Genomic DNA, 12,159 nt, shown 5'->3' on the forward strand with positions numbered 1-12,159 from the left:
AAGATGTAAAAGACAAAGCAGCCAGCAGTTCTCCAGCTAGCTTTTTTCCAGTTACATCTGTGTGTGTTCATCATGCACTGTTTGATTTAATAAAACACTTAATAGAAAAATGTGACAGACTGAAAATGATCTGTTTTAGGCTTCATATCATTTGGATGATATCTTTGGAAAGGAAAAAAATCTATGATATAAGAGCCTTACATTGCACAGACTAACAAGCCATAAAATTAAATAAGGTCTGAGATTGGCAATGATTGGTTTCTAATTAAGCAATTGGGTTGGAATGAAAACCTGTAGCCACTGCGGCTCACCAGGACCGACGTTGCCTACCCCTGGACTATACAAATGCACACACTTTTATATCTATTTAATAATTGAAATGCACTAAATGGCTTTGCCCGGTCTGGAGTTAGAAAAATTAAATGAAAAATTTGAGTGAAAATGAAAATGGCCTGTTTTCAAATGGCATCCATACAGGTTCACTAGGGCAAAAAAATCATGCTTCATCAACAAAACCACCACCCCACCCCTCCATTATTTTCCCTTGCACCTTTAGTTTTGTGACATTTCTGGAATGTTTTTTTGCCAAGAAATCTGAGCTTGAATTTACAATAAATATATACATTACTATGTATATCAGATGTTTCATCTTGGACTGGTTGATGTTTAAGACTAAGCCTGTGTGGCTAAATGAGAATTATGGGCAATTTAGACTGTTGTTTATAAGATCTGTAAAGACCTTATTGTAATTTTTGTATTTTAAAGTCTCTTTTTTCAGTGAATTGCAAAAACTGATAAAAGAGATGGTCTTGTTAAGGCAAACTCACCTGCACTGCCAGCAATCCGTCCTCATCAGGGAGAATTCGGTATGTGTGAACATGACGCTGGAATCTGCAGGAGAAACACATTGCATTACAAACTTATCCCAAGCCAACTTAAATAAAATGTCCAAAAATAGAAACTTTCATCTACATTTGGAAAAAACATGCTCATAAACACAAGCGAGAGAAGAGATTAGATAGCAATTTAGATTATGCAAGAGTAATTTCTGTTCCTATCCTGTTCTGACAAATTTCAGTTTGTCAGTCAGTCAGTCATTATCCAACCTGCTATATCCTAACACAGGGTCAAGGGGTCAAATCCTGGGAAGTGCGCCAGCCCACCGCAGGGCACACACACACGGGACAATTTAGGATCGCCAATGCACCTAACCTGCATGTCTTTTGACTGTGGGAGGAAACCGGAGCAACTGGAGGAAACCCACAAAGACACGGGGAGAACATGCAAACTCCACGCAGGGAGGACCCAGGAAGCGAACCTGGGTCTCCTTACTGCGAGGCAGCAGCGCTATCACTGCACCACCATGTCGCTCCAATTTCGGTTTGTCTAAATATTTTTTTTTTTTCCATTGCCTCTTATTTCATTGCAGCACTGAGTGCAAACCAAGAACCAATCCCGGATGAAGAATCAGTCTATCACAGAACACGCTGATACGCATACACTTTGTACAGGTCCAGTTTAGAGTTACCTCTCAACCTGCTCTACATATACATTTTAAGGATGTGGGAATAAACTGGTACAATAAACCTGGAAATAAATCAATACGGAGAAGGAGAACCATTTTATTACACAAAGATAACTCCTGAGTTGGGCTAGGACTGGATGCTAAGGCACTAGCAGCAGCATTAACCAAATTATTATGTCTCCCATTTTCACTTACAAATGGTTTAAAAAAATGATAAAAATAAATCTCATCTGTTTCTGCTATGGAATTAACTCAGGGCAATACCCCCACCATCAGCTGAGATACCCTCCCAGTCCCCACTGTGCTCTTCCTCCCTGACAGCAGCCTTCTGCACTGCACATCAAGTGAGTTCTGTTTCTGTGCAGCTGGCTATGAAGGCTGTTCTGTATGTTCATCACCACTGAGTTCAGGCTCTGTCATTGTTGTCTCAGAGAGCATGCATAGATGGGATGAGGTCTTCTAGGGTTGAATATGGAAGGTGGGGGGATTAGTCAAGGAAAGTCATCTGGAACAGTTTCCTGGGCAGAGACGAATGCTGTGATCCACATTCACTTAGGGGATGAATGCAATGTGAAGGTTGGGCAGAGTGTGGCTGAAAGAGGGAGAGTGTGTAAATGGCACCATCACAGACAGAAGCCATTACTGGTCGCTGGGTCAGAGGAGTTCTAATTGGAACAGTGGCTGAAAAGGACTGTTCTGTAATTCAAAGTCCTCAAATTGCTGTAGTCTCAGAGAGACTGAGTCTTTGAGACTGAAGTTGTCATGAATGGATACCTCATCAGAGACACCATCTATTTTTTTAACCTACTTGGTGCACAATTCAGGACAACTCAGGATTGGGTCACTGCTTTTTGCAGATGATGCTGTCCTGTTTGCTTCATCAGGCCGTGATCTTCAGCTCTCTCTAGATCGGTTCGCATTCGAGTGTGAAGCGGATGGGATGGGAATCAGCACCTCCAAATCCGAGACCATGGTCCTCAGCCGGAAAAGGGTGGAGTGCCCTCTCAGGGTTGGTAGCGAGATCCTGCCCCAAGTGGAGGAGTTCAAGTATCTCAGGGTCTTGTTCACGAGTGAGGGAAGAATGGAACGTGTGATCGACAGGCGGATCGGTGCGGCATCCGCAGTAATGAGGGCTCTTCATCGGTCTGTCGTGGTGAAAAAGCTCTCAATTTACCAGTCGATCTATGTTCCTACCCTCACCTATGGTCATGAGCTCTGGGTAGTTACTGAAAGAACAAGATCGCGAATACAAGCGGCTGAAATGAGTTTCCTCCGCAGGGTGTCTGGGCTCTCCCTTAAAGATAGGGTGAGAAGCTCAGTCATCCGGGAGGGGCTCAGAGTAGAGCCGCTGCTCCTCCGCATCGAGAGGAGTCAGATGAGGTGGCTTGGGCATCTGATCAGGATGCCTCCTGGACGCCTCCCTGGTGAAGTGTTCCGGGCACGTCTAACCGGGAGGAGGCCCCGGGGAAGACCCAGGACACGCTGGAGGGACTATGTCTCTCGGCTGGCCTGGGAACGCCTCGGGATTCTCCCAGAAGAGCTAGAAGAAGTGGCCGGGGAGAGGGAAGTCTGGCATCTCTGCTCAAGCTGCTGCCCCCGTGACCCGACCTCGGATAAGCGGAAGAGGATGGATGGTGCACAATTTTGGGATATGGGATAAAAACTGAATATTAAGAAACAAACACCCAAATTTGAAATAATGTATAAAGTCTACAGTGCTCAGGTCAGGATTTTAAACATAAACAGTGTGAGATGATGAGTAATACAAGCCCTAACCCCTGTGGCATCATGTTGTCCAAAATTAATTAAACTTTGTAAATTAAGAGAAAAATGAATACATTATGTGGCCACATCATTAGGAATGTCTAATGATAATTGTTAAAATATTGTGAAAGCAGGAGATTTGTTACTTTAGCAAAGGCATCTCTAAAATATCATTTTATGTTCATAATCCACAATCTTCAATTTCTGTTAAATTCAAAATCCATTCAGTTTTAAAGCTACTATAATGCTGTTCTGGAGCTCTATCAGCAAAAAATATAAATAGGACATTTCAGTTCAGGCAGTTAATATAAACAGTATTTGTAGAGCTTAGTTCTAAAGCCTGTTAACACCATTTTAATATATTTGTACTTAACAGATGCTGGAAAAATCACTAAGGTTTCAATGAATCTGTATTTCAGATGAAAGCATATTAAAGTAAGTTATATAAATGTGACACTGTGAAAACTAGCAATATGCAATGCACAGTGTGATGGACAGCATGCATGGGTTGGTGTCCCTATCAGGATGGCCAGTGTGATGGAAGGACAGGGGGAGACAACCTGGCAGGGCTACATGCTCCCCCGACACGCTAGGTGGCAGCATTCTTAGGCGACGTTACCTCTACGGACACCCACAAGGCATACTGGGAATTGTAGTCCCATAGGGCAGCCTTGTTGGATTCTGGGGCTGCTGCAGGGATACGTGATCCCTACTTTGTGGGGCTTCTGTTTGGTCCATAAGTGCTTCCAATGGCCTATGCCCTAGCACCAGAAATACTCCTGGGTTCAAGACAAAAGGAACCGCTTGACCTCATCTAGAGGAGTTGGAGTCAGGTTTGGAGGATGAACAAAGCTCAAGAGTGGAGGAGGAATGAAGAAAAGAAAAAGAATAGTAATTGTGCTTGTGCTTGTCTTAAGGTTATTATATGAAAAACAAGACTTTGTTAAGGTAATTTGTTCTAATAATGCTTTGATTTGAACGCAGGACTAGTGTCCGAGTAGTTGTGTCTGGGGTTTGGAATTCTGCAGCACTCCCTAGTGGTCACAACAGTTACAATACTTAATGTATAAAAGTCCCAGTGCATTATTTTAAGTTTAAAAGCGTGAGTTGTCATGTCTGGAGTAAAACCCTTAATTAGATGAAAAAGCATAGAATATTAAGAAAAGAAGCTCACAAAAATGTATGCAAGTTGACAGACCTATTTAGTATTTGAAAAAGAAATTAAAATAAATTAGTATTATGTATGCTGGAGATAAGGTTTAGAAAAGAAAATGTGGAGCTTTATCGCTTGCTTCAAACAGAATTTTAGCTCAGGAGCTGAGTGACTTAGTGTCATTTAAGCCTCCATTGCAGTTACAGCTGAGTGACTCTGATACAGACCTGATTGTTACAGTCTTTCCAAGAGAAGAAAACCAAAAGAGTCAGAATACAGTGCTACTACAGAGACTCGCTCCCACGTGTAATTATACTCCATATACTGTATGTTATTAATGCACTTCTCATTATTCTGCATACTGCTTTCTCCATCCAAGGGACCTTTCAACTTTCAGGAGAAGTATAAACATTTTCTACCCCAAGGACTCATCACCTCCATATAGTTGCTGATTATGAAGTCCACATGTCCCGTTATTTTTCCCTGAACTGTTCAATCTTTGAAACTCTGTTTAGGTGCATAGACTTTTTCTTTTAAAAAAGATTTCGCATGACGTGTATTTTAAGTGTGTGTAGTTTCTTATTCATATCTCTAATGCTGACATTGCACTGCAAATATTTTGCATGCAAATCTTCACCAGCAGTACGTTATGTGGACCCTGTCCTGGCCTAGGAATACCTCAAGGATACTGTGACAGCATTCTGGTCATTTACTGGTTACAGCCCACATAATTGATTTGCTTTATGCTCCACATTATTTCTCTGCATTTACAGAGGTTCCCTTTGTTTTGTTTCGTGCAAGACTTGCTTTTATGACAAACTGCATAAAAAACATGCAAAGACCACAGCCAAAGCACAAGTACCTGTGTGTTTTTGTGCAGGCACCTATCTCTTACATTTGATGTAATCTTTTCACATGGACATCTGATTGGTTGGATCTTTGGTCTGATTTGAATAGAGTGAAAATGATTGGTGATTAAATGTGGTTAACCAATTCTAAGGGAAAAGATCACCTAGCATCCTCTGCTACCAGTACATTGTCTCCCTTACTGCAGTTCCATAAAATATTTTTAAAATTTTGTATTATACAAAATTAAGTTTATTCCAAAAACAAAATTCACAGGTTAACTGTTAACATAAATCAATAATTATAAATGCAGTTCACTACATGTAACCATATAACCTAAGTTAATTTCATATTTTGCATGTTCAGTTGTGTAGTTGAAAGCCACAGCACTCATCCAGTGGACTAGCCGTGAGTGTTGTAGCATGCAGCATTTGTGTTAAAGCCTCCACTAATGCTCTGGCTGCATTTTATGTCACTATGCTTTGCTCCCTGTTTTTTGTTATTTGTTCACAGAATCTTCAACAGCAGATGAAAATGTAAATTAGACAGGTATCATCCATCCATCTATTTACTTAACCCGCTTATCACAACAATCATCAGACACAAGGCAGGAACAACACATGGGTCAATTTATCAGCACCAATTCACATAAGCAGCATGTCTTTGGGGGGACGCAGATGCAAACCCAAGTAGACTTTGGAAGAACATGCAAGCTCCATGCACGTAGCATCCAGGGCATGAACCCTGGTCACCTTTTTGTGTGGCAGCAGCTCTGCCACTGCGCCACCATGCCACACCTAGATAGGCACCTATATGTATTTACTTTTAAAATTCCTTTGTTAATATTTAAACAGTGAAGGTTCAGAGAAAAAGAAAATGTTGGATGAAAATTACACTCTTAGATTTTACTTAGGATTAATAAAAGGAAAATGCAGTTGCACCAGAGATGCTCAGATCTTAAAACACTATAATAAAACGCATCTAAAATAAGATTTATAAGAATAATTTTTTAGTCTAAAAAAGTTATACAATTAAATTTAAATAAATTTAATTAGCATTAAACTGACAGTCCTAAATAACCATGATATAATCACCTTTTATATATAATATACCTTTTCCCCCTTTCTTAAAAAGACATAATAAAGAATTTTCTTTCTTTAGTTGCACCTCACAATGAAAAATCTATATATATAATTCACTAAGCCAGAAGACAAGTAGCCGACCATGGAAAGCACGCCGGAAGGGGCATGGATTCACTAAACCGCCGACAAGTAAGACGCCAATGGCGCACGCAGGAAGGAGCCACGCCCACCAACTCTTAGACCATTGGATACGACAAAAGAATTACAGAGCCACGCCCACCAACTCGGACGCGACGCCAAGGGAAACATGCCGTCATTTCTGTTTGTCTGTGCCACAGTACACTTGCAGCTCTGAGCCACGTTGACTTTTCATTAGTCAACCTCAGTGGAACCTTGCTTCACACACAGGCAGTGCGAGAGCCGTGCACACACAGGCAGCGCCAGAGAGACAGAGGGGTGCGCACACACACACAGAGAGGCAACACCAGAGAGAGACAGAGGCACACACAGGCAGCGCAAGAGAGAGCCGCGCAATCCTTTAAAACTGAAGTTAAAACACAATGAAGGAAGCAGTCTTTAAAAACCAATAAGCCCTTCTCTGTGCCTGACTCCACTACTGTCAGTCGCCTGATAAAAAATGGCCTTTTGAAGGGGAGCTATGGACCAGCTATACCACAGGAACACATTGCCTTCGAGCCTGCTCTCGCTCACTGTAAGGTACTGGCTTGCTCTCTCTCTCTCTCCTCACTCGCTCCACACACTACACAGGGGAGAAATGTCCGAAGCAGAGAGACAGAGGGGGTGGGGGCTCGTGTGCTGCTGAGAGAGACAGAGGGCTCGTGTGCTTCTGAGAGACAGAGGGGGAGGGGGCTCGCGTGCTGCTGAGAGAGAGAGGGAGAGGGAGGGGCTGGGGAGGCTCACGTGCTGCTGAGAGAGAGAGAGGGAGAGGGAGGCTGGGGAGGCTCGAGTGCTGCTGAGAGAGAGAGGGAGAGGGAGGGGCTGGGGAGGCTCACGTGCTGCTGAGAGAGAGGGGGGGCTGGGGAGGCTGCGTGCTGCTGGGGGAGAGAGAGAGGGCTCACGTGCTTCTGAGAGACAGAGGGGGAGGGGGCTCGCGTGCTGCTGAGAAAGAGAGGGGGGGGCTGGGGAGGCTCACGTGCTGCTGAGAGAGGGGGAGGGGGCTCGCGTGCTGCTGAGAGAGAGAGGGAGAGGGAGGGGCTGGGGAGGCTCACGTGCTGCTGAGAGAGAGGGGGGCTGGGGAGGCTGCGTGCTGCTGAGAGAGAGAGGAGAGAGGGAGGGGGGGGCTGGGGAGGCTCGCGTGCTGCTGAGAGAGAGAGGGGGGGCTCGCAGTGCTGCTGAGAGTGAGAGAGAGAGAGAGGGGGGGTGCTGGGGAGGCTTGCATGCTGCTGAGAGAGGGGGGGGCTGGGGAGGCTCTCGTGCTGCTGAGAGAGAGGGGGGGCTGCGGAGGCTCGGGTGCTGCTGAGAGAGGGGGAGGGGGCTCGCGTGCTGCTGAGAGAGAGGGGGTGGGGGGGCTGGGGAGGCTTGCATGCTGCTGAGAGAGAGAGCCTGCGCATGCACTGCACATGCCATGCAGCTGAGCAGGGAGCCTGGGTGTTTATGTCAGTGTTATTCAATGTTTTTACTATTACACTGTGCATTCTATGGTGTAATAATTAACTATATTTGTGCTTAAAAATATTTTAAAAAATATATTTACATACAGTTCGTATGGTCTGGAATGGATTAATTGTATTTACATGCAATCCTATGGGGGAAATTGCTTCGGTTCACGACCAAATTGGTTTACGACCAGAGGTTTGGAACGAATTATGGTTGTGAACCAAGGTTCCACTGTATATTGAGTCTAGAAAACATGATCAGCAAGTCTTTGATAGGCTGCAACAAAATGATGAAAGAACGGGCACATTTTTTTCTCACAAGCTGGGTGGGTGTTAGTTAGTTAATTAGTTACTCGAAGGATTTCAAGATTTAATATGCACAAGTGGTAACACTGCAATAGTAGCCCAAACCAGAAAAGACTGCTGGCAAAAAGTGGCTGACAAATTAAACGCGTGTGCATTGTACTTACTGAAAGTGGCGTTACGGATTTTGCAAATGTTCATTTTTTTCCCTCTGCTTAAAAAACATTAAAAAAGCAGCGTGATTATGCGGCGTATACTACGTCGCGGGTTGGTATGCAGCGTGTAAAACAGTTTGTCGCGGATAATTTGCCTTTTACTTTAACACGAAGACAATTTCCTGTTAGATTTGCCTTTGCGATGACAATTGATAAGGCACAGGGCCAAACTTTCAAAAAGATGTGCATGTATCTGCCAAAACCAGTTTTCAGTCACGGACAGTTGTATGTTGCTCTCTCCAGAGTTCCATCTTTTCATTCACTTACTGGTATGCCTGCAGGAACACGTGCAGCGAGCGAGAGAGAGCGAGCGACACACACACGCATACAGGCGCGGGAGAGAGAGAGAGAGCGCTGGACGCATAAGAATAATAATACTTCATTACATTGATATACCGGTGTTTTCAGTATTCAAAGCACTATCCACACAGGGAGAAACCGGGAAGCGAACCCAAAATCTTCCACAGTCTCCTTACTGCAAAACAGCAGCACTACCATTGCGCTACAAGGCAGTTAAAGAATGCACCGGCCTCGATTTTGTTTTCACTTCTGTTTACAGCAATCGGATCGTAGCATTCATGGTTGCAATGTTACTTTTCTTGGTGGCTTATTACATTACGGATGTTTCACATGTTAATTTTTTTCCCTGTGCTTAAAAGACATTAAAAAAGTGTTTCTCAACTGTGACTCCGGAACAACTCACTACGCAAGCTATATTAAGCGTCAACAACGAAGACTCGCTACACCTTAATGAACAAGTGCTGAAACTTATCCCTACCGACGAAGTAACTTTCACCAGCGTGGCCTCCATCGTCACAGACGATCCCGCTTTCAGTCACGGACAATTGTATGTTGCTCTCTCCAGAGGTCCATCTTTTCATTCACTCACAGTGGTATCCACAAACCCACCCCATTTGGACAACTGTGTCGTTCAGCAAGTGTTCACCCATCAATACATAATTATGCGGCGTATGTTACGCCGCGGGTTGGCTAGTGTATTATTAAAACAGTCACCACAGACACCTTCACATACCTGCCAAAAAGCATACATTTTTCCACATCCCTGAACTTAAGGAATCAGTTTAATAAAAAGAGGAAAACTACTGCAATGTTTTTGTCATTCTCTGCCCATGGACACAGCACTGGTCACACCTTTTTAATTCAAAGTCTTAAATATTGTCTGCAGTGGGTTGGCACCCTGCCCGGGATTGGTTCCTGCCTTGTGCCCTGTGTTGGCTGGGATTGGATCCAGCAGACCCCCGTGACCCTGTGTTCAGATTCAATGGAAAATGGATGGATGGATGGATGGATGGATAAATATTGTTGTATTCTTCAAAGGCTCCGACCACCTGGCATTGAGTACATTTACATGCACACACAAAACCCAGGAAAAGGTAAATTACTCAGTTAACGCAGAAATCTGCTTTCTTAAACACCCCTATTCACAGGCACAAGTCCCACTATAGTGTCCACCGTTTGCAAAACACTTCAATGTCATAGAAATGCGCTGAAAAATGAGTCAGCATCAACCCTCCAGCATCAGTTTGAAAACAAGCATCGAGCCGATGCCAACATTTTCCAAAGCAGTTTGGGAAACATTGCATTTAAAAGTAACTTACAGTAGTTACATTACCCATAAGTTACAAAAATGTAACTACAAATGTGATATAGTTACTTATTATAAAATATAATGTGGTACAGTGTACTACTTTTGTGCTATTTTTTCTTCTTTTCTATGAAAAACTGCACTTCTGACTTGCCAGCATTTGCTATTAAATCCTAAGCCTATACATGAACCTTCAAGAAGCAGACCAGAAACACAGCCAGTTGTGATCATTTTCCTGTGTTTTATAAATACATGTACTGTGAAGTAAATCCCATTCAGCCCCCTTTCACATTCTCGACATGAGCCATCGATGATTGGTGGTATGAGTACTGCCTGCTGTGTCAACTGATCACACTGTCTCAACATATCTATAGCAAATAGTAGGATTAAAAATAGGATGACACTTAATTAATATGTTTCTATTACTGGATTGCATGTGGCTCACTCTTTTCTACTTTTCTGCATGACTGAGCGCTGCAAGGAGTGCTGTATCGGTACTTCTTGTATTACACTCAGTGCAGCTGGGATAATAATAACATGGTATTTTAATTTAATAATATAAGTATTGTGGTAGGTCACTTGTTACTTTAAAAAGTAATCTGTAGTTTTGAGTTGTCATTTTATATTAATATATTTTCTTTTGCTGCTGTCTACAGTGAGAGTTCAAGACAATACCTGACATGATCTGTGCAAAATGTAATAGTGCAAATATTAATTGTTTGTAATTTTTTCACTGTAATTGAATCCTTAATATAAGATAGCTCCATTCTTTGGGGAAGGTAGATCTGTTCACCTAAATAAGGTGCAGACAACATGACACATCATTTTTTGGAGGGGTGTCATGAGATAACTGGTATACATGTATAACCCAAACGCGACATAATAAGTCATTTATAAGAAGGCCACAGTCTTCATTTAGAAGTGGAAGCAGTTTTCACCATTCTTGAAGAGCATGTGTGGGTTCAGTCCATGCTGCAGACAGGAGACATGATATAATTTCAGCAGTCATTCATGAATTATTACATTTGATTTCAGTCAAGGATTCAAGGATTTTACTTCAGCGCCCATTTACACATTAAGTGTAAATAAAGTGTGTCCAGTATCCAATACCAAATGCATGTTCAGTAATTTAAAACAATACAACATAAAACTTTGGATATTTACACTTTTTTGTTTTATTTTATTGTATACCTATATTTCCTACATTTATGGAATAATCATTAATTGCTTTATTAAACTAGTAATGAGAGTTAAAGAATATGTAAAATAAGGTTTCCTTTTTAATAAGGATTTAAACATTTTCAGCTCTTGCAATATTAAAATATTTGCTTTGTTCAAATATGCATGTCCTAAGTGCAATATGCAAAGAAAAAGTAACTAAAGCTTCTAGCATACATTTGTAAAAATGAGTTTCTTAAAGTGTTTGGGATTATATAATTTAATAAAATACATAGAATACTAAAATACATCCATTGATGAACAATGCCAAACGTTATATGTGCACTATGACTTTTTCTTTAGGTGTATCTAACATTATTTGGCCTCAATTGTTTCTGTGCATGATGTTGTTATTTTTAAAGAGTCCTGCTGAACTTTTATTTAATCATGCTTTTTTTGCCAATGCAACTCTTGCACATTTTCAAGAGCAATAAAATTAACAAAAGACAGTTTTCCAAAAGTGCTCTGCAAAAAACAAGAATGCAGGCATCTGGAAAGTGTTTTTGTGGAAAGTGTGCCGCATTGACTTGGAGTGATTTTCTCTTGCCATTGCCAAGGTAATGTAAAATTATTAGACGTCCTTAGGCAGCTGTGGATGCAGTTTGCTATGGAGGGAGGGTCTCTTCTGCTGCAATAATAACAGACTATGTCTGTCTATAAAATTTTAAGAGGCTGTCTTTTTCTTGCTGTAAATATTTTAGGAGACAGAAAAGCTTGAACTTTAGTCGTCTCATGGCTTCTGTGGTCCTGCTGATTATTAGTGACTAAAACATTCAGTATTCTATAGAGTAAAAGTGAACTACAGAAACATAAATGTCAAATCTCTGAATA

General features: G+C 42.0%; 1 protein-coding gene across 1 annotated transcript in view; it reads right to left on the bottom strand.

Moving 5' to 3' along the window:
* Window positions 1-12,159, bottom strand: part of inppl1b (inositol polyphosphate phosphatase-like 1b) — a 106,558-nt gene that overhangs the window by 79,427 nt on the left and 14,972 nt on the right. The window contains exon 2 of the mRNA XM_028815817.2: window positions 828-891. Coding sequence (XP_028671650.2) covers window positions 828-891 — 64 coding nt within the window. The remainder of the gene's footprint in view (window positions 1-827; window positions 892-12,159) is intronic.

The sequence above is a fragment of the Erpetoichthys calabaricus genome, chromosome 12 (genome assembly GCF_900747795.2).
Source record: "Erpetoichthys calabaricus chromosome 12, fErpCal1.3, whole genome shotgun sequence".
Taxonomy (NCBI): Eukaryota; Metazoa; Chordata; class Cladistia; order Polypteriformes; family Polypteridae; genus Erpetoichthys; species Erpetoichthys calabaricus.